The sequence below is a fragment of the Vipera ursinii genome (genome assembly GCF_947247035.1).
Source record: "Vipera ursinii genome assembly, chromosome: Z".
Classification (NCBI taxonomy): Eukaryota; Metazoa; Chordata; class Lepidosauria; order Squamata; family Viperidae; genus Vipera; species Vipera ursinii.
The window spans coordinates 51,535,985-51,560,294 of NC_139517.1; the positions used below are offsets into that span (position 1 = coordinate 51,535,985).

The window sequence follows — 24,310 nt, forward strand, 5'->3', positions numbered from 1 at the left end:
CTTTACTTTGTTACAAGGCTGTCTGTGACATAAGACTTTGGGAAGCTTTTGTTTTGATAGAACTGGGCATTTTTTGTTGAAAGCCAGCACAACTTCTATTTTTCCCTTTTTTCCCCTCTCTATGCCTGAAACTTGGCTGTTTGCCCAGACATTCCTTTGAAGGGAGCTAGAGACTTTGTTGCAGAAAAATAGACTCCCTGCTCTTTTTTTTCTTTTTGGCCTCTCTGGTGTGTTTCTATTGTTCTCAAGATAGACTATTGCCTAAACAAGTTGAAAATTTTGGACTCCCTTGGATTATAAATACAGATAAGCCTGGAATCCTTATCATTGGTTTTTGAATATAATTTTCTGGATTCTATTTTGAAAATTTTACCTGTTTTACTACATTTTACTTATTTTTATTACCTACTTTTACCATTTTTTTTAATTTTTGTCTTTGTTGTCTTTTATTTTTTCCCTTTTTGTGTGCCTTCTCCATTTTTTTCTTTTTTTTCTTTTTCTTTTCTCATTTTTATGCTTCTTTTTTAATCCCCCCACTTTTTTGCCCTACTATTTTTTGCTACCCTTCCATTAGGGGGGATTTTCATATTTCTTAATACTTGTACTACTTTTTTTTAAATCCCATTTATATCCCACCCTTCTCCGAAGACTCAGGGCGGCTTACAATCTAAGCACAAATCAATGTGCTTAGCAATAGCCTTCATTCTATGTATATGCCTGCTTATTAGGGTTTTCGCCCCCCCCCAGCAGCATTATTACAAAGTCAGCTTATTGCCCCCAACAATCTGGGTCCTCATTTTACCTACCTCGGAAGGATGGAAGGCTGAGTCAACCTTGAGCCTGGTGGGATGCGAACCTGCACTAATTGCAGGCAGCTGGTGTTACTTAAGGAGGCATTAGCCCACTACTCCATCACTTTTATGGTTCTTCTCTCCTAACCATTAGGAGACTATTGGATTATAAAATCTGTCTATTGCGCAGAGATACCATACATCTTGAAGACAAAGATGAGTACTTCTAACTTATCCAAACTTGGAAAAAAAGGCTCTTCTGCCCCGGCTTCAACTTCTGCAAGCCCAGTCTACCACAAACCAATTACTACAATGTTAGAACAGGAGAAGACCAATACCCAACAGAAGGACACGCAAGCAATTCTACAAGCAATCCAGTATGCTAACGCTGCCCATTCTGCTACAGCATCTAAAAATCATGAAGAATTGAAAAGTGATTTAGAAAAAATGAACCAAAGAATTATTAATGTAGACTCTCAAATGGAAGAATTTAAAAAGACAATTGCAGAAAATCAACAAAGAATCCCAAAAAATGGAACACAAGTCAATGGAGGTGGACCAGAAACTGGAAGACCTGAAAGATGAAAACCAAAAACTGATGCAAATTAATGGAGAACTGGAAGATTCTTTGGCTGTTATAGAAATGGAGTGAGCATCATACTTTTTAAGATTTCAAAATATACAGGAAGACAAGGAAGAGGATCCTTTAGAACTGATGACAGAGTTGCTGGCAGACGTACTCGGATTTGGGAAGTCACAAATGGCAGGGGAAATGGACCAGGTATTTCGTGTTAACTCCAACTATGCTAGAAGAAATAAGGTGCCCAGAGAAGTGCATGTCAGATTTTTAAAAAGAGCTACAAGAGATGAGATCCTGAGAAAAGTAAGAGATGAACCGCTGAAATACAAAGAAAAAGAAATTGTGGTTCTCAAGCAAATCCCTAGAAGGATAAGAGAGGCTCGAAGAGACTAACACTTTTTAACTAAGAAACTTGTTGAAAAAGGAGTGAACTTCAGATGGTTGATTCCAGAAGGGATCTTAATCTACTGGGATACGAAAAGATACAGATTGGATACTTAAAACATTGGAGTTCTTTGATAGCCACAGAGCCTTTCTGGAGAGAGATGACTTGGAATCCAAGAAACAAGACGAAGTGCAAGTGGAAAGTGAGACCGATCAAAGTGTAAGAGAAGAAACCAAAGACACTAAAACTACATACTCCTATCCAGAAGAGGGCACAAGACCAAGAGACCAGAGGCAGATAAGATCGACTAGGAGATTAAGACCCAGATATAATTGAAAAAGTTGGAAGAAATTGGGATTTTATCAATAAATATCAATGGCTTAAACTCTCCCTCCAAAAGGAGGAAAATGTTTACATGTTTACAAAAATTAAAAATGGATATAATTTGTCTTCAAGAAACCCATATTAAGAGACAACATATCAAAATGTTAGAACAACCAAAAATTGGCAAACTTTACAGCGTCATCTCAAAAGAAAAGAGGAGTAGCTTTTTATATCAAAGAAAAGATGATGCCTAAAACAAATTTATGCAGATGATGAGGGGAGAATTTTAATGGTTGAAATTAAGATGGACCAAAAGCAGATATTAATGATTAGAATATATGCACCTAATGACAGACAAGAAGAATTTTATCTTGAACTATATAAGAAAATATTACTCAAATTACCAAAACCTTTGTATAATGGGAGACTTTAATGCAATAGTAGATGGAACCTTGGACTATAAAAGTGCTAAACAAGGACAGAAAGGAGGAAATTTACTACCTAAAGCATTTTCAAAAATGATAGAAGAATTTAGTATTTTAGATATATGGAGAGAGAAAAACCCAGAGAAACTACAATATACATTTTACTCGAATAAACATAAATCATGGTCAAGAATTGACATGATATGGATGTTGTTGGACCTGATCCAAGAGGCGGAAATTGAAACCAATGACTGGGCAGACCACAATCCAATAAAAATGATATGGAAAGGAATTAAGAAACCTAGATGGTCCCTAAATACATTGATAATGAAGGACAAAGAATTCCTGCAATTAGCAATAAAGGAAATGGAATTTTTCTTTAAAATCAATAAGAAGGAAGAAACATCACTTCAAAATGTTTGGGACACTGCCAAAGCATACTTTAGAGGCCTGGCCATAACTTATATTGCTAAGAAGAACAAAGAAAAGAAACAACTACAATTAAAGCTGAGGGAGGAACTTAGAAAACTAGAACTAGAATTACAAATAGATCCAGATAAACTAATACTTAAGAAACAAATGGAAATAATAAAGCACAAATTAAATTTAGCTGAGATGGAATTAATGGTTCAAGAGATCAAACGGGCCAAACAGAACTTTTTTGAAAATGCTAACAAGCCGGGAAAATGGCTAGCATATAGATTGAGAAAGGAAAAAGAAAAGAAAATAATAAAGGAACTCCAAGATACAAAAGGAGAAATACAGTTTCAAAATGATGCAATGAGAAAAATTGTGAAAGAATACTATGAGACACTTTATAAAGCAAAGGAAATTTCTAAGGGAAAAATAGGAGCAGTATTTAATAAAAGCAAATCTACCAAAAATTCCTCAGAATATCTGAAATATATTGAACAAACCAATAACAATGATGGAGACTATAGTAGCTATAAAAAGGCAAAAAAAGGACAAGACTCCGGGGCCAGACAGACTGCCTGCAGAATACTACATTGCGTTACAAGACGTGCTTACTCCAATCTTGAAAGAACTTTGTAATGAAACTCTTCTGAAAACCAAAATACCAAAGACATAGACTGAAGCTAATATCACTTTAATTCCCAAAGATGATGTAGATTTGATATATATAAAAAATATAGACCAATTTCATTGCTAAATGTAGACTATAAACTTTTCGCTTCGATAATGGCAGAAAGAATTAAGAAATTTTTTAATGAATTTATACACACAGATCAAAATGGCTTTCTGCCTAAAAGACAGATAAAAAACAATTTAAGAACAATCTTGGATGTTTTAGAGTATTATGAGGCCCACCCAGGCAAACAGATGGCTTTGATATTTCGTGATGCGCAAAAGGCGTTTAATAACTTAAATTGGCAATTTATGTTTCAGCAACTTTTGGAAATGGATTTTGGAGAAAACTTCATGAATGCAATTTATGATAAACAGACTGCTAGAGTAATTATAAATGGAGACCATACAGAAAACTTTGATATTATTAAAGGGCACAAGACAAGGATGTCCTTTATCACCATTACTATTCATATTAACATTGGAAGTATTGAACAGAAATATTAGACAAGACTTTGAGATCAAAGGACCTGGAGATAAAGGGTGAAAAATATAAATTGCAGGCATTCGCAGATGACTTGGTCTTTATACTGGAAGAACCTCTGGAAACAAGCACAAAACTATTGGCCACAATAGAACAATATGGTGAGGTCGCAGGCCTGATAATAAACAGTGAAAAGACCAACGTTTTGACAAAGAACTTAACAGAAAAACAGAAAATGTAACTTGCAAGAAAAACAAATCTTCAAATAGTTAAAAAAGTTAAATACTTGGGAATTTATTTAACAGCAAGATGTATAACACTGAAAGAGGACAACTATACAAAACTATTAAAACAAATAAAGCTGGACTTAGAAAAGTGGAAAAATCTCCAACTGTCAATATTGGGGAGAATAGCTACAGTTAAAATGAATATCTTACCGAAAATACTCTTTTTATTTCAAACCATTCCAGTAAAATTAGAAAAAGCCTTCTTTGATGAACTGAATACCATAATTTTGAAATTTGTTTGGCAAGGGAAGAAAGCACGAATTAAAGTGAAATTGCTATAGGACATTAGAGAAAGGGGAGGATTTGGACTTGCAGACTGGAAGTTATATTACCAAGCAGCTATTTTAATGTGGATTAAAGAATGGATAACACTTAGAGACAAAAGATTACTATACCTAGAGGGGCATAACCTGCAGATTGGCTGGCATGCCTTTCTGTGGTATGGAAAGAATAAAGCACATAGATATTTTCAGAACCATGCTATAAGAAATGCACTTCTCTTAGAATGGGAAAAAACAAAAGAAAAAAATTATACTAAGATACCTGAATGGCTCTCAACAATGGAAGCTTTTGCTTACCCAAACTTAATTAACTATGATAAACTTGTAACATATAAAGACTTACTGGATAATGAAGGAAGATTGAAATCTAGACAAGATGTACAACAAGGTATTGACTTACCATGGTGGCCATATCTACAAATTCAATCGAGATATGAAAAAGACATGAAAGTAATGGGGCTCTATATGAGGAACAGACAGAACTTGATCTTACATTGTTAAAAACAGATGAAAAACTGATTAAAAAACTCTATAAGTTTAAGTTTAAGTTTATTATATTTGTATACCACCCTTCTCCCGAAGGACTCAGGGCGGTGAACAGGGCACATATAAAATACCAAGTACAAAAGTTAAAATAGAATTAAATATAAGCCCGAGCTAAAACAATAAATAATAGTATAAAAAAACCGCAATAAAAACCCCAACACATCAGCCCAGGCCGGCTTGTTCAAATAAATAGGTCTTCTATAGATTACTGCTTAACTTAAAGATGGAGGAGGAACAAGTTAAAGAAAAAATGATAATATGGGCAAAATATAATATAATAAACCTTTATTGTCAAAGTACAACATGTGTACATTGAGATTAGCTGAGCCTCCCCCTGTGCTCTCTCCCCCCAACACACAGTGACAACAAACCCTCCATCCCACCACACTATGTGAACCAACTACACCACACACCGGCCTCCCAAGTCAATTCTGCATAAGATTATGTCCCATTTAAAAGCCTAACAGCCCACGGATAAAAGCTGTTATTCAACCTGTTGGTACGGCTGGCTATATTCCTATATCTCCTACCGGATGGTAGGAGAGTAAAGAGATACCGTCCAGGGTGTGAGTCATCCCTGAGAATCTTCCTCACTCTTCCAAGGCAACGAGCCCTGGCGATGTCATCCAGTGGTGTCAGGGAACAGCCCACAATGTCTTGTGCTGTGCTCACTACCCTCTGTAATACTTTCCTATCCACGGCTGTCAGACCGGCATACCAAACCACAATGCCATATGAGAGGACGCTCTCTATGGTAGACCGGTAAAAGAGGGTCATTAGCTGTTGTTCTACCCTGTTCTTCCGCAAGATCCTAAGAAAGTGAAGCCTCTGTTGGGCCTTTCTAGCCACCTGGGTTGTGTTAACTTTCCAGGTCAGATCTTCACAGAGGTAGACTCCCAGAAATTTAAAGGAGGGAACTCTCTCTACACAGTCCTCCCCAATGTAAAGTGGGGCAGGTTCCTCTTTTTTTCTCCGGATAACACCATCTCTTTCGTTGGTCATAATATAGAGCTTGAAGAATGGGAAAAGCTATGGGATAGAAATATTAGATTAAACAAAGCTATATCATATAAAGAAAATTTGTATAAAATGTTTTATAGATAGCACATGACACCAGTGAGACTAGCTAAAATGTTTAAAAATACTTCAAATGTTTGTTGGAAATGTAAGCAAAGACCAGGTACTTATTATCATATCTGGTGGACAGGTCCTAAAGCAAAAAGGTTTTGGCTTAAGATACATGTATGGTTAGAGAAGATGATTAAAAAACAAATAGAATTTAAACCAGAATTGTTTCTCTTAGGAATGATAGGCCCTAATTATGATTAGGAGAGGGGATACTTAATGTTGCATGTATTGACAGCAGCGAGAATTATTTTATGCCCAATATTGGAAAAATGAAAAGTCACCGACTGAAGAAGTATTAATTAAGAAAATATTGGATTGTGCAGAAATGGATTTATTAACCTTAGAGATTAAAGAGAAAGAACATTCAGTTTATTATGGAACAGTGAGTTTTTTTAGTATCACAGGGTTGTTATTGTGGGGAAAATAGAAGGAGGAAGGAGTACAGTATTATGTATATTTGCTGTCTTAAGTTACTTGAAAAGTAATAAAGCCAGGATTAAAAATTAAATATTGATAACAAATAATTTAAATGTGTAACTACCTATATTTAAGCTTGTGCTGTTTTTGTGACATTTACTATGAATTTCCAAGTTGAAATCTGCACGTACGTATTATTCAATACCTCTTATCTGATCAAGTTCATTATTTGAGTGTACTGAATGTGCACAAGACTTCTTCTAAATTTGATGAGCTATCTTCTGTCTTCCTTATACATCCATTATGGAGTAGAACATCTAAAATGGACTAATATGAGCCATCTGAAACATATAGGTCAATACAATAGTCTTCTTTATTGCCCCATTGAGGCCAATGTGAACTAATGATTGAAACTGCAATCTGGATTGAGAATTAGATGAGGTTTTCAGATAATACCTAGCAATCCATGGAATTGGATTCATTATAAAATAGTGTGCCCATCTGATTTGGTGTTTTTCAATCAGGCTATTTAGCCATCTGCTCAAAATGCTTTAGCAGATCTTGCACTGAGCAAGAGATAGAATTACATGACATTTGAGAATTACAGGTTATATGAGATTACTCTATGATGATATGATTCTGAAGCAATCTAATAATTGACTATACACTGAATGAGTTTGACAATAAATCTGTGTACAGATAATAATAATATAATAATAATAATAACAACAACCTTTGAGGTCTTTTAGTCCAACACCCTGCTCAGGTAGGAAACATTACACCATTTCTGACAAATGAGTCCTACGGGAATAGGGCAGTATAGAAGTCAAAATAATAAATAAATAAATGGTAAGTCTCTTCTTAAAAACTTCCAGTGTTGGAGCATTCACAACTTCTGGAGGCAGGTTGTTCCACTGATTAATTTTTCTGTCAGGAAATTTCTGCTTAGTTCTAGGTTGCTCCTCTCCTTGATTAATTTCCATCCATTGCTTCTTGTCCTGCCTTCAGGTGCTTTGGAGAATAGCTTGACTCCCTCTTCTTTGTGGCAACCCCTGAGATATTGGAACACTGCTATCATGTCACCCCTCATCCTTTTCTTCATTAAACTAGACATAGTATAGCACCATAATACAGCATGGAGCTTAAAAGTGCAAAAGTGTAGTCAAGTGCAAATGGTTGTGGAATCTTTTAGAACTGCTGAAAGGACTGTGTTGTAGACAGGATATAGGTGGCTTTGTATTCCTCCCCCTCTGTTGATGGAGGGCTGTTCAGTTCTAACATAGATGGACTCTTTATCCCTCTTTCAAACCAGTAATCCTCTGTATAAAAAATGTGGACTTTGCTGTCTTCAAAAGAACGAACTTTGTCTTTTAAATGCAGATTGGACCACTGAGTGTTGTCCTGATGGTTTTGTTGTCCTATGTTGTGCCATGCATTTGTGAAGTGGTTTGTTTTTTCAGCAATTCCAAGATTCCACAACCATTTGCATTCTGATTCAGATTAGGGATGCGGTGGCTCAGTGGGTTAAGACGCTGAGCTTGTCGATCAGAAGGTCAGCAGTTTGGCGGGTTGAATCCCGAGTGCCGCTTAACAGAGTGAGCGCCTGTTACTCGTCCCAGCTTCTGCCAACCTAGCAGTTCGAAAGCACGTAAAAATGCAAGTAGAAAAATAGGGACCACTACGGTGGGAAGGTAACAGCGTTCCGTGCGCCTTTGGCATCTAGTCATGCCAGCCACATGACCACGGAGACATCCTCGGACAAGCGCTGGCTCTTTGGCTTTGAAACGGAGATGAGCACCGGCCCCTAGAGTCAGAAACGACTAGCACGCATGTGTGGGGGAACCTTTACCTTTACCTCAGATTAGTATGAGGGCACAGATAATCCCCAAAGTGGCCTCAATTGCTCTCAGAGAAAGTGCTAAGGACCAGATGACTGCAAAGAAATGCAATCCTTTCATCCTCCCACCCTCCAATCATAACTGTCAGAACCTATCCTTCCATTCCCCCATCATCCAGTCACAACTGATAAAGCTTCTTGGATAAGAAGCAAAATGTCTTCTTCCTTAAAAAGTAGTCCAGTTGCCTTTTGAAAAAGTACCTTTGACACAGCTATGACCTGGATGACCAAGAATCTTCATAAACATATCCAGATCACATTTAAGTAGAAATATTGAAAATTCAACAGCATGGACAGCATATAGAAGACAAAGTGACTACTGAACATGTACATTTTTACCTCGTCCAGTGTTTGTATTATCTTATTGAATCCACAATTGATAATGATTGAATGGATGTGTTAGAACTCAAAACAACTTAAACAACTTAAAACTATAGTGATATAGATTTGAAGATATGTTTTTTAAGCCTCACGCACCAGATAATTGGTAACTTCCATTAAATTGCTGGCCAAATCTATATAATAACAATAGCAAAAGCACTTAGACTTATATATTGCTTCATACAAGAGTTAATTATTTTTGGAAATACAATTAAATATTACATTATTCACGTGGAATGAATATTAAAGAAATAGGAACATTAATTCTCTATTAAATTTGTGAAGTAATGTGTAATGACTTAGCAAAAAGTATAGAATAAATTTTCTTAATATACTTAAGTCACTTTCCTTATTTAAATATTTCGACTTCACCTATAGGACATCTTTAGGCGGTCTCCTTACATCATCATATAGGCAACACCAAGAGTCCTTGGCAGTAGAAAGAGAACGGAGACGTCAGGAGAGAGAGGAGAGGCTGCAAAGAATAGAACGTGAAGAGAGAAATAAATTCAAGTAAGCAACAATTCTTTAATCATTGTTACCTTAATGAATATAATAGAATTAAAAAATATTTGCTGCCTGTTAGCATCTCCACATTGATTTGTATTTTTCCATTTAATTGCATAATTTAACGAGCTCTTAAATCCTTTCTCTGAACATTTTGAAAAGAGAAGATACTCTTCAAAACAATTATTCCAGTTTTCAGCAAGAAAATGAAACAGCAACTCCTTTCTCTTTCCCAATTTCCCATAACTACCTAACCTAGAAGACTTTCAATGTGCACCAAGGGAATTCCAGGCTGGTCATTTTTCATTCACAGTGCCATGCAGCTTTAGTCTTCTCCAAGAGCAGACTAAGAAGAGCTCTAAACCAGAGTGAGAGGAAGTAAACATAGTCACTTTGCTTCTCTTTTAGAATCAAGGGAATCATGTCATTCCACATAGCCAGTTCCCAGGGATGCTTCATTCAAAGCAAAGCATTCCTTCAAGGCATGGCATGGCTATCTGGTTTCATATTTCATTGTATGGTATAACAATAAATTGATTTTTTTCTGTCTTCACAAATAACTAAATTGAAATAGGAATGACATTGTACATGGTAGATGTTATACTTTACATTATTTTATGTTAGTATTCAAAGTTATATTAGAAAAGAGTAAAGCGACTTTAGCTTACACAGAAAGTTTAAGAAGCTTTATTTCTATCAGTGCTAAAGACTTCAGTTTAACTCACTTGTGCAGGCACACTTCATTTAGCATTTATCTCAATTTGCAATCATTCGCAAATAAAATAGTAGTAAACAATAATACAAAATTTTATTTTCCAACTAATCTATACATTTAGGATAACAAAAGCCTTTACTATGAAACTGATTAAGGTCTGTCAATTTTAGGCAGTAGTTGGAACAGGCCAAAGGATTTTAATTAATTAAAGTCTCAGACCTAAGCTTGTTAACTTAAAGTTAGCATGTTTTAGAAATGGCCGCATTGCATCTCAGGGACAGCTTATTTAAGCAATGTTTCTACCCCGTGAAGGGGCAAAAAAAAAAAAGTTCAGCATAGGATATTGTAGAAAGTACTTGATCCAAATGAGAAGGCAGCAACCAATGATCTTCTTGGCATTTCTGTCCCTCAGCCACTATTTACTTGGCAGCCATTTCATTTAGTGACCAAGCCATTGGAAGAAAACGCAATAGGGTATAAGAGAGTATATTCAAATCATGCTATGTTTTCTTGTAGAAATTTACCAAAGATTTAGCTGCTTTTGTTTCATTTGTTGTTCCTTTGTTTCTTGCTTAATTTTTCTTCTTTCTTGGTTTTTTTATTTTACCTGTAACTTTCTGCATATCTCTTTTTTAGTCAAAATTATCTAGATAAAAGAGAAGAGCTGAGACAAGCAAGAGAAGAGAGGTTTGTACTTAGCTCCTGCTTTTGGCTGCTTTGCATTTCTTATATCCACTATTAAGAGGTGCATGATTCTATAAATACACTTCTAAGTAAACCTATAAAAGGACATAATACAGACATGCATAAAAATTGTTATATACAAAGAATCAGAAAAGTAATTACTGAAAACTTGACAAAAACAATACATGAGCTAGCTGGGTCCTTAGTATCTGTTCACCCTCATTGCCATATCTTGTTGTACAAGTGATGGATGCAATGTTGCCTCTAAAAATGTCTATTCATTTATCTTTTCAACCATGGATGCTCAACTTTCATCAGCTCAAGAACCATTGAATGCAGTGCTAAGGGCCATATTCCCAATGTAGGCACAGTCAACTTCCAAAGTGGATTGGATCACTTTTGTTTTTTAAATTCCATTATTATGGTTGACTGCAGTCAGCCAGTTATTTAGCCTAGATTCAGCATTCTTGTCCACCTATTGAGTTCTTCCCAAGGATCTAAGAAAGGCAGATGTTGTTTAATAATATTAAATGTACTGTTGTTGGATGTAAGCTGTTCCAAATAAAACTACTTTTTGCAATTGACTGAAGGTAACTGCTCAAGGTATTCAAGTGGTGCTCCAGATGTGTTAGAATTTCACTCAAGACACTCATCGCTATTGAAATTATCTTTGTTTTCTTTTGCCATAGTCATTATTATCTGTGGGTAATTACAATTAGACTGACAATCTAAGGCTGGTGGAAATTTAGTAATTCAAATTCTAACCAAGAATTTAAGGATTATTAAGGTAAAACATTTAAGAATATAAACAGCTCCAAGGGGCGGAGGGGGGCTGTAATACAGCGATAGGATCAAGATCACATGAAGTATTAGTACTGCTTTACACAGCCTTAATATGACCATACTTGGAATACTGCATCCAATTTTGGTCACCACAATATAAAAAAAATGATTACAGGAATCGGTTATGTCTAGTATAGTGAAAAGAAGGAAGACATGATAGCAGTGTTCCAATATTTGAGGGGCTGCCACAAAGAAGAGGAGCTCATCCTATTTTCCAAAGCACCAGAATGCAAGACAAGAAGCAATAGTTGGAAACTAACCAAGGAGAGAAGCAACCTAGAACTAAGGAGAAATTTCTTGACAGTGAGAACAATTAATCAGTAGAACGGCTTGCCTTCAGAAGTTATGGGTGCTTCATCACTGGAGGATTTTAAAAAGACACTTGACAACCTTTTGTCTGAAATAATAGGTCTTTTGCTTGACCAGGGGGTTGGACTAGAAGATCTCCAAGATACCTTCCAACTGTGTTATTCTGTAAATTCTTCCTCTCCAGTTTGTTTTCACCTGTAGAAGTCCTTTTACTTCTTAACAAACTCAGCTGATCATTATCACTTTTGGGTGCAAAGCACGGTTTACTATCATTTCATTTTTGTCTTCTGATCCCTGATATGGTTCAAACTGGGTCAGGATTTATTATTATATTATCATCATCATAGGTTCTTTTTGTGTGACATGCATAAAGCAACAAGCTTCTTGCAATGAATCTTATCTGCAGCAGCATCTTCAGCATCTTCCCATTTGATGTCCACTGTCCACAAGTCATCTTTTAACTTCTGATGCCAAGTTTTGCATGGTCTGCCCCATGTCTGCTTTCCCTCTGGCAGCTCCCATCATACAGCATTTTTTGGGCATTGATGTTGTGTCAGGCAAAGAATATGACCAGTTAGATGCATTCGACGTTTCATCACAATGGCCTGCAACTTCCTATAAAATTTCTTCATTGGTGACACTGTAATGACATCCAGAATTCTCTGTAGGCAACATTGATGGAACATAGTGAGATTTTGTGCTGTGCATGCTGTTATCGCCCATGTTTCACTAGTGTAGATCACTGTTGGTACAATGATTGTCTTCTAAAGATGTAACTTGGTCTTCCTGTTTATTTTTGGAGTTGATCAAAAGTCGTGCTGGTATATTGCTGAAGCTTTAACAGTTCTGTGTTTCACATATACATCTGTGCTGCCATCTTGTGATAAGATGTTACTGAAGTATCTAAACTGTTGGTCATGTTCTGTTGGCCATTGGCCAGTTGTGATTAATGTGTTAAGAGGGTGACTCCCAATCAATATGATTTTGCTCTTATCCACCCTAATGCATAGTCCTGCTTTTCTAGTTTCAATCTCTGAGTTGGTAGTCATATCCTGCAAGGAGGCGCTAATTTCTGCCAACAAATCAACATTGTCAGCAAAATCAAGGTCTGTGAGCTTTGTATGATTCTTTCAGGGAATTCCAGCATTTAATCAATTTATTGCTTTCTGCAAAACAAAGTATGGCAAGGAGAAACAAAGGGTGGTAAAATGCAGCTCTGTGTAATACCAATATAAATGTTGAAAAAGTTGGTGACTCCAAAATCGACTTTACACAGCAACTGCTGTTATGGTAGAGATTTTTTAAGACGTTAATAAATTGATCTGGAATTCCATATTTTCTAAAGATGCTCCACAGATAGTTCTAACATTTTTGAAATTTATAAAAATTATGGAAAGTGGTCTCTGGAAGTGATGTATTGCTCAATAATGTTGCATAGCATGAGAATTTGTTCAGGGCATGAGTGGCCGCAAAGAAACTCAACCTGTTCCTCCTGCAGCATTTTACTAATTCCTTCTTGAAGGTACCTAAGGAGAATGATTGAGAACACTTTGCCAGATATGGAAAGAAGAGTGATATGTCAGTTATTATAATCACTGAAATTCCCTTTCTTGGGAAGCTTAATAATAATTCCCTTCTGCCAATTATCGGGAATGCATTGTATGCACTAACACATGTTTAACAACCTGGTCATCTCCATTACCAGATTATCTCTGCCAGCTTTCAAGAGTTCCACTGGATCTGGTCTACACCAGGGGTTTTATTATTCTTCAGTGCGCTAAAATGCACTATTATTCTACAGGGCATGTAGAACTTTAGGCTGTAGTCATGTCCAGTTCAATGTCCATTAATCCAATGGAATCGCCATTACTGAAATCATAGATTATACTAGGGGTTGACTGATTCAAGGTTTTTTGAATCTCATCTCTTGTTCTTCCCTTGTGAGCAAATATTTTCCATTCTTTTTAATAGGAACATTAAGACTCCTACTCACATTGGTTAGATCACAAACAATATGTATAATATCTTTATATTATTCCTATTTGCTGCTACTTGTGCCTTGGTACCCTTGCCTTCCAGCCACATGCGCTTATCAGCCCAGCAACTCTGCTTAACCTGGTGGTCCAGTTCTCTGTATTTGTCTTCTGCTGCTGTTCTTTCAGTGTCTGATCTCTTTGATGTTTTGCAATCTTGTGTTTGTCAATGAGATTCCAGATACCATCTTGAATCCATTGTTCTGTCTATGAACCTTGATGTCATTCTATTATGTTGGCATTGTTGACAATGGCCTGTTTAAAATGTCTTCAATGTCTACACTGTCTTGCAATAGCTGTTGAAATGTGTTGGTCAATGTAAGTTGGAACTGGCATCATCCTCCAATTTCTGGGCTGCAAAAGGACATGCTGTTTGGCATCATATTTTCATGAACTTGAGTAGGAGTGATGCCATGACCAGGTAATGGACTGAGTTCACATCTGCACCTCACTAGATGCGTACATGAAGCAGTACCAAGAGCCACTCCCTACAAATGTATATACAGTGGGACAAAAAAGTATTTAGTCAGCCACCAATTGTGCAAGTTCTCCCACTTAAAAAGATGAGAGAGGCCTGTAATTTTCATCATAGGTGTACCTCAACTATGAGAGACAAAATGGGGGGAAAGAATCCAGGAAATCACATTGTAGGATTTCTAATGAATTACATCCCTCGGTAAAGTAAGTATTTGGTCACCTACAAACAAGCAAGATTTCTGGCTCTCACAGACCTGTAACTTCTTTAAGAGGCTCCTCTGTCCTCCACTCGTTATCTGTATGAATGGCACCTGGTTGAACTTGTCACCAGTATCAAAGACACCAGTCCACAACCTCAAACAGTCACACTCCAAATTCCACTATGGCCAAGACCAAAGAGCTGTCGAAGGACACCAGAAACAAAATTGTAGACCTGCACCATGCTGGGAAGACTGAATGTGCAATAGGCAAGCAGCTTGGTGTGAAGAAATCAACTGTGGGAGCAATTATTAGAAAATGGAAGACATACAAGACCACTGATAATCTCCCTCGTTCCGGGGCTCCACACAAGATCTTATCCCATGGGGTCAAAATGATCACAAGAACGGTGAGCAAAAATCCCAGAACCAAAAGGGGGGACCTAGTGAATGACCTGCAGAGAGCTAGGACCAAAGTAACAAAGGCTACCATCAGTAATACACTACGCCACCAGGGACACAAATCCTGCAGTGCCAGACGTGTTCCCCTGCTTAAGCCAGTACATGTCCGGGCCCATCTGAAGTTTGCTAGAGAGCATTTGGATGATCCAGAACAGGATTGGGAGAATGTCATATGGTCAGATGAAACCAAAGTGAAACTTTTTGGTAAAAATTCAACTCGTCGTGTTTGGAGGAGAAAGAATGCTGAGTTGCATCCAAAGAACACCATACCTACTGTGAAGCATGGGGGTGGAAACATGCTTTGGGGCTGTTTTTCTGCAAAGGGACCAGGATGACTGATCCGTGTAAAGGAAAGAATGAATGGGGCCATGTATCGTGAGATTTTGAGTGAAAACCACCTTCCATCAGCAAGGGCATTGAAGATGAAATGTGGCTGGGTCTTTCAGCATGACAATGATCCCAAACACACCACCTGGGCAATGAAGGAGTGGCTTCGTAAGAAGCATTTCAAGGTCCTGGAGTGGCCTAGCCAGTCTCCAGATCTCAACCAATAGAAAACCTTTGGAGGGAGTTGAAAGTCCGTGTTGCCCAGCAACAGCCGCAAAACATCACTGCTCTAGAGGAGATCTGCATGGAGGAATGGGCCAAAATACCAGCAACAGTGTGTGCAAACCTTCTGAAGACTTACAGAAAACGTTTGACCTCTGTCATTGCCAAAAAAGGGTACCGTATATACTTGAGTATAAGCCGACTCGAGTATAAGCCGAGACCCCCAATTTCACCCCCAAAAACTGGAAAAAGTTGTTGACTCGAGTATAAGCCGATCCGCCGTTCTGCAAGCCTCCGCCGCCAGCAGAGGCTCGATCCGCCATTTTGCAAGCCTGAATACACAGGAATACCCTGTGTGGCCGCGGCTCTCGGGGAAGCCATGGCTGTCTGCTTCCTCGCTCCACGCTGCCATTCGGGGCCCGCGCGTTCCCCGGGCAAATCGCAGCGCCCAGCAGGCAAGGAAACACGCCCACTCCAGTCGCCCCCCCTTCCCTCAGGAGACGCGAAGCAAGTGACCGCCCGGAGCTTACCGAGGACTTGCTTCGGTGCTTCCAGGATCGCGCGCACCTCTCCCAAGCCGCCGCCGTCCGGAGACCTGCCGAAGTTTGGGGAGGTTTGGGGAGGTGCGCGCGCACCTCCCCAAACCTCCCCAAACGTCAGCAGGTCTCCGGACCTCCATGCCCTGCCTGCCTGCTTCTTTCCGCTGTGGAAAGAAGCAGGCAGGCAGGGCGCGGAGGTCTGCTTCTTTCCGCAGCGGAAAGAAGCAGGCAGGCAGGGCGCGGAGGTCTGCTTCTTTCCGCAGCGGAAAGAAGCAGGCAGGCAGGGCGCGGAGGTCTGCTTCTTTCCGCAGCGGAAAGAAGCAGGCAGGCAGGGCGCGGAGGTCTGCTTCTTTCCGCAGCGGAAAGAAGCAGGCAGGCAGGGCGCGGAGGTCTGCTTCTTTCCGCTGCGGAAAGAAGCAGGCAGGCAGGGCGCGGAGGTCTGCTTCTTTCCGCAGCGGAAAGAAGCAGGCAGGCAGGGCGCGGAGGTCTGCTTCTTTCCGCAGCTTATACCAATGTATTTAGGTGGTAATTGTTGAATTCATACAATAGTTATGCCAACTTCCCAACTTGAGCTAGGGTAAGTACATTCCATCTTCGTATTCTTGTAATAGCTTTTGTGCTCAACATGAAGCCCTGCATCAGGCAATCCTGCACCATCATCAAGGATGGTTCATTGTTGACATGCTGGTTTTGGTCTGGTTTTTGGTTTCTACTTGCTTTTTCCATAACAATCAGGTTTTTACAGAGTAGGGTTGCTAGCCCTACTCCTAACGCTCCTCCTTTATCAGGCTTGGGATTGGCAATAACAGCTTCTGAGCTATTCAATCCACCCAGTCCCCACCACAGGCAGAGTTCTTATATGTTATATAAATTATAGAGCTGCTTTTTGCAATTGACTGATGGTGACTTTGTCTATGCCAATATTTTCAAGTGATTTGAAATATTTTCCAAATGTTTTCAGATTCCAAATAAGGAGCCTATCACTATTGGTACTGTCTGCAGTGGTTCTATTTCTAGTATCAAGTTTCAATAAGCCTTCATGTTCCTCTATGGAGTTTGAGGGTGGCACATTTATCCAGTCCAAAATCCATTGCAATATCTTGACAGTATATACCAGAGGTCAGCAACCTGAAACAGTGAAAGAGCCACTCGGAACCGGTTCCCTCACAAAAGGAAAAACTGGGAGCCGCAAAAAATTTGTGCACATGCACATACATGCGCGCATGCGCAGAACAGGGTTTGACTGAAGAGTGGAGCCAAGGTGAGATATGCACCTACCCTGCATATTTGAATTGATTGGTTGAACTTTTTTACTCCCACTTTTTTTTGGGGGGGACTGCACATGGCAGAAGACTGGGAGCCGCAGGAGACGGCTGAAAGAGCCGCATGCGGCTCTAGAGCCACGGGTTGCAGACCTGTGGTATATACAAACCGTATACAGACAGTGTTGTGCAGTGATTCTATTTTAGATAGCATTGTTCCATAAGTAGCCCAAAAGCTTTTTCACAAGGTAACTGGATTTTTTTTTTAAGACATTTCACTTATCATCCAAAAAACTTCCTCAGCTCTGCCTGGATGGTGGGGAATGACTGGATTTATACTCCTTGCAGACAGCTGGTCATTTGCATTCTTTTAGAGTATCCTGGAGGTTTATCTAAGTCATCCAGGTCAGCTGAGTAGTGCAAGTGGGTGTGCAGCCTTCTTGAAACTGCTGAAAGGACTGTGTTGTAGACTGGAGATAGATGATGGTTTGTTTTCCTATGTTGTGCCATGTGTTTATGAAATGGTTAAGGAAAATAGTCTGGCCTTCCGGGAGTGTGCAGTACACATTAAGGAAGACAGAAGCCTTAATATTGAAGTTAACTAAAACACATCAAGGAAATCCTCAGAACGTTTGGCTATCCCAAGTGGACCTTCATCAAATCCCAAAAAAGACACAGCAAGAGCTCCTCCATAACAGAAGAGAACAATAAATGAAGCAACATTGTCATTCTATAAGAATATTGGAAAAGCTTAGGAGTACAGCCAACACAACATATGTGCACATTTCAAACCCACAGATATACTAAGGCAGAAGCTTGTCCACCCCAAGGATAAAACATTCAGACACAAACTGAGCAACATGGTATATGCAGTACAATGCAGTGAGCCATGTGCAGATATGTATGTTGGGGAAACAAAACAACCACTTCATAAACACATGGCACAATCAGGACAAGATTCAGCAGTCCATCTGCATTTAAAAGACAAAGGTCATTCTTTCAAAGACAGGAAAGTCCACATTTTGGACAGAGAAGACTGCTGGTTTGAAAGAGGGGTCAAAGAAGTCATCTATGTCAAAATTAAACAGCCCTTTCTCAACACAGGGAGGGATATGACATCATCTATCTCCAGTCTACAGTATAGTCCTTTCAGCAGTTCCAAGAAGGCTCCACACCCATTTGCACTCCTCAGGTGACTGATGACACAGATAAATCACCAGGTGGCCTCAACAACTCTCTAATACAAGGGTGTCAAACTGGCGGCCTGTGGGCTAGATGCGTCACGTGCAGGCTATTTATTTATTGCATTTTTATAACGCCCTTCTCCCGAAGGACTCAGGCCGGTGTACAGGGCAATAATACAAAACAGGATACAAAAATTAAAAATGAATTAAATAATGCCCCAGGTTAAAACAATAATTAAGATTTGTTTAAAATCCCAACCCTAACCCATCAGACCAGGTCAGACTGCTCAAATAGATACGTTTTTAGATCGCACCGGAAGGAGCGAAGGTTGGGGGCCGTCCGGAGCTCAACCGGCAAGCGGTTCCATAGGTCTGGCGCGCCCACAGAGAATGCTCTCCCCCTGGGGGCCACCAATCGACATTCTTTGATCGGAGGCACCCTGAGGAGGCCCTCTCTGTGGGAGCGCACTGGACGGAGGGAAGATGACGCCGGCCGCAGGTGTTGCCGTAGGTAATCCGGACCCATGCCATGTAGGGCTTTGTAAGTCATTACTAACACCTTGAATCTCACCCGGAGGACAACCGGCAGCCAATGCAGCTCGCGGAGCAAAGGTGTAACATGGGAGTATTGGGAAACTCCTAGCACAACTCGCGCAGCTGCATTCTGCACCAGTTAGAGCCTCCGAGTGGACTTCAAGGGCAGCCCCATGTAGAGAGCATTACAGTAGTCTAGACAAGAAGTCACGAGCGCATGAGTGACTGTACGCAAGGCATCCCGGTGTAGATAGGGTCGCAACTGGCGCACCAGGCGAACCTGGGCAAAGGCCCCCCTAGTCACAGCTCCAATATGCTCTTCTAAGGAGAGCTGTGAATCTAGAAGGACCCCCAAGTTGCGTGCCCTATCTACGGGGGGTAATAGCTCACCCCCCATGGCCAGAGATGGGATAATCGGAATTTCCCAGGATGCCGGCACGAACAGCCACTCAGTCTTGTCAGGGTTGAGTCGAAGCCTGTTCCTCCCCATCCAGACCCGGACCGCCTCCAGGCAACGGGACATCATGTCGAGGGCATCACTGGGGTGGTTCGGGGTTGAAATAAAAAGCTGGGTATCATCAGCATATTGATGATACCCAACTCTGAAACCACGAATTATTATTATTATTATTTATTACATTTATATACCGCCCTTTCCCGAGGGACTCAGGGCGGTTTACAGGTTGATTAAAAAACCAAAATACAAAAGTTAAAAACAAATTTTAAAAGAAATTATATGTGTCCCTGTCTAAATAAAACCCCAGTTAAAATAAGATTAATCCTCAGCCTGGGCCAGAGAGCTCGAAGAGCCAGGTCTTCAGGCCCCGGCGGAATGAACGAATGATCTCACCCAGCGGCTTCATATAGATGTTGAACAGGAGAGGCGAGAGAACCGATCCCTGAGGAACTCCACAAATGAGAGGTCTCAAGGTCGATCTCTGCCCCCCTGCCAACACCGACTGCGAGTGTCCCAGAAGGTAAGAGGAGAACCACTGGAGAACTGTGCCTCCCACTCCTAGCCCTGTTAACCGCCCTGAGTCCCTCGGGAGAAGGGCGGTATAGAAATCGAATAAACCTAAACCTAACCTAACCCCCTGAGACGTCGCAGCAAGATACCATGGTCGATGGTATCAAAAGCCGCTGAGAGGTCTAAAAGGACTAGGACAGAGGAGCAACCCCTGTCCCGAGCCCGCCAGAGATCATTCACCAGCGCGACCAATGCCATCTCTGTGCTGTACCTGGGCCTGAAACCCGATTGGTACGGGTCTAGATAATCAGCTTCATCCAAGAACAAAGGGAGCTGCTGCGCCACCACGCTCTCAACAACCAGAAAGCGAAGGTTGGAGACCGGACGATAGTTGTTTAATATTGCTGGGTCCAAGGCAGGCTTCTTGAGGAGGGGTCTCACCACTGCCTCCTTCAAGGCGGCGGGAAAACTACCCTCACTCAAAGAGGCAGTAATCACTGCCTGGAGCCAGCCTCGTGTCCCATCCCGGGCCGCATAAGTCAGCCAGGAGGGACACGGGTCCAACAAACATGTGGTGGAGCTCAGCTTCCCCATGATCCTGTCCACTTCTTCAGGAGTCACAGGGCCAAACTCTTCCCAGATTAAATCGACAAGGCTGCCCGTATCCTCATCGTCAGACTCTGCCCAGAGTCCAGACCGGTCCGGATACGAGCGATTTTGTCTGACAGAAATCAACTAAACTCCTCGGCTCGACCCTGCAAGGGTTCCTCCCTCACCTCCTGATTAAGGAGAGAGCAAGTTACCCTAAACAGGGCAGCCGGGCGATTATCTGCAGACGCGATGAGGGTGGCAAAGTGGTTAGACCTTGCCACCCTCATCGCCGCAAGATAAGTTCTCGTAAACGACCTTAGTCGGATTCGGATCGGCTGGATCTCCAACAGCTCTCTAGGCCCCTTCTCCGACGCTTCATCCCCCAGAGCTCCATGGAGAACCATGGAGCCCATTGGGATCTTCGCCGGGTCAAGGGCCGCATGGTTACAACTTGGTCGAGTGCCTCTGTGGCTGCCCTTTCCCAGGCTTCCACTAGGGCATCGACCGAGCTGTGAACAAAGGAGGCAGGTGGGGGCCCAAGCGCCATTTGGAAATGCTCAGGGTCCATCAGGCGCCTAGGACGGTACCATCTTATTGGCTCAGCAACCCCACGACAGGGAGTGGCAAAACGGAAGACCAACCGCAGGAGATGATGATCGGTCCATGACAGGAGTGTAATAATTGGGGAACCCCCCCGAGATCATCTAACCACCATCCGGATAGAAAAACCAGATCGAGCGTGTGACACCCCCCCATGAGTTGGGCCCTGAATAACCTGCATCAGGTCCATGGCCGTCATGGAAGCCATGAACTCCTGAGCTAACTCAGATGATCCCCCCAGGGATGGTAGGTTGAAGTCACCCAAAACTATAAGTTTGGGGAACTCAACCACCAACCCTGAGAGGATATCGAGAAGCTCAGGCAGGGCTGCTGCTACTCGACTAGGCGAAACGTACACCAGCAGCAAGCCCAACTGAGCTCTAGGGCCACATCTCAGGAGGAGGGACTCACACCCGACTATCTGGACTATGGTGGCCTCCCGCGGACATAAGGTCTCCCTCACAACTGCCACTCCACCACCCCTACCCTGAGCCCAAGGCTGGTGCAGCACCCGGAACCCTGATGTGCTAAGTTCAACCAGGGGGACCCCGCCCTCTGGGCCCAACCAGATCTCCGTAATGCAAGCCAGGTCCGCATGCTCCTCAATCGGCTCACGAATGAGAGGTGCTTTATTCATTACGGACCTGGCATTAAAATACACGAGCCTGAGCTCAGGTGGCTGCTTATCCTCGCTCCCGGTACCACGGGCTGAAATCAGAGGGTCGGAGCGCATCACCGCTTGAAGACAGAGGGGACGCACTCCCGGATATTGATGTGGCCCTCTGTTCATACACCTGCGGCCATTCCCTACCGCCGTGGGAATAGGCAATCCCACACCCCGCTCCGGGGCCCCGTAGGCCCCCAGCCCAACCCCCACCGCGGTGCGATCAGTCCCCGACCTGGTCTGAGAAACAGTTGGTGGAACCCCCCTAGTTTCCAACCGAACCTGTAAACCCACCCCCCTCCCTAACCCCACAAAACATTTAGCTAAAAAGCACACCAGGGGCCTCTTGTTAAATTTGGAAAGGAGGCTCCTGTCCCTGCCCAGCCATCTCTCAGGGTCCCAATAATTGGGCCCGTCATCAAGAGGAGGAATCAAAAAACAGGCGGGTCACTCCCAGGAAGGGGGGTACCCCTGAGAGCAAATAAATCCTTGCTAGAGTAGTGTAACCGAGCCATAATTGTCTGTGAGAGTCCAGCAGGGCAGACCCATGATTAATGCCCACCCTGGCTCCACAAAGGCAAAAAAAGTCATGGTATGTCACAATACATCACGTGACACATTCGAGTTTGATACCAGTGCTCTAAAAGAATGCAAATGACCAGCTGTCTGCAAGGAGTATAAATCCTTCCATTCCCCACTATCCAGTCAGAGCTGAAAAAGCTTTTTGGATGAGAAGCGAAATGTCTTCAAAGAAAAATAAGAAGTCAAGTTGTCTCATGAAAAAGCACCTTTGGGATAACTATGACCTGGATGACTGAGAATCTCCATAGACGTTTTTCTATAAGCTTCAGGTCTTCCCCGTAAAAGAGGGGGATAGCCTGGCAAGTATTTTCGATGTTGTAATAGTCATGGCCTGACTTATTCAGTATTGTTGACAGAGAAACTAGTGCAATGAGAAGCAGTAGTGACTACAGTGAGTCTCTTTGAAAGATTCCTTTCTTGATATTAACCTTACCTAATCTATTACCATCAACCATGTCTTCATTTGTGTCTTTCAATCTATGCACAAAGGTTCTGATGTTTTTATTGACTGGCAGGGAGTGAAATGCCTTGTAATCAATCCGTACTACATTCAAGTTGGTCTTTTTTCTCTTGCAGTTTTCCAAAATCACGTGATCAATTAGGAACTGATCTTTTTTTCCTCTGCTGTTTGGAGGTTTCCTTTCTGCTCAAGTGGAAATAGCTTGTTTTCAACTAGATCTCTCACACCAGTTAGCAATTTGAAAATTATTGGCAAGCAGGTAATTGGCCTATAGCTGCCTGGTACTGCCCCCCCATCTTTCATTATCAGATGTTAACCAAATCAAATGAGTGCAGACCAGTCAGATGTTTCAGCCAGAAACTATGTAATTCATCTTCACCTGATGTTGATCGATTCTTTGTAATTTCTCCATCATTCCTGCTAATATTATTAATTCTTTCATTTCAGCTTCTTTTTATTCTTACCAGTATTTAACTCTTTTAGCCAAGATGCATTCTTGTTGTATTTATGTGAGTTATCCCATAGTTGTACCAGGTGTTGACTGGTTCATTACATCTCCCCATTGATAGATTGGTAGAAACATTTAACTCAGATTGGATATTCTATCTATAATGTGCAATTCAAGTTTTATGTCTTTTTTATTTTCTTGGCTGTGACTATGTATTTGCTCCTTTATTATTTCCAGTGTTTCTGCAGCTGTTATTTGCTCCTTTATTATTTCCAGTGCTTCTTAATCTTCCTTGTTTCTAGGATATATTTCTTGATCAAATGTTTGGTGTTTTTGCTTTTCAAACTATTTTATTTCATCTGTTCTACCTTGTTTTCATTTGATCCTAACATGCTAATCTTATTTTCCACCCTGATCTTCCATTTTGGTGCTGCACAGTTTGGCTTTTTTTTCTTTTTTAATTGATTTTACAACCCATGTATTCGGTTATAACTGCAGCCATGCTGTACATTAGTTGATTTGTTCCTTGAAGAGAGATGGTGCTTTTATTTGATATTATGGTATTGGCATCTTTTAATATTTATACTAGGTGCTTCAATGCAGGAAACCTTACTCTGCTCTTTTTGTGCTGCTTTAGATACTCAATTATTCTGTGTTTCAGTTCTTTTTGAGGTAGAGAACTTGTTCTTTT

At 41.0% G+C, this 24,310-nt stretch overlaps 1 protein-coding gene across 2 annotated transcripts in view; it reads left to right on the forward strand.

Annotated features, from left to right (window-relative positions):
* Positions 1-24,310, forward strand: part of FHOD3 (formin homology 2 domain containing 3) — a 341,124-nt gene that overhangs the window by 173,870 nt on the left and 142,944 nt on the right. For both annotated transcript variants that reach the window (XM_083377070.1, XM_083377071.1), the window contains exons 13-14: positions 9,391-9,525; positions 10,871-10,921. In XM_083377070.1, coding sequence (XP_083233196.1) covers positions 9,391-9,525; positions 10,871-10,921 — 186 coding nt within the window. The remainder of the gene's footprint in view (positions 1-9,390; positions 9,526-10,870; positions 10,922-24,310) is intronic.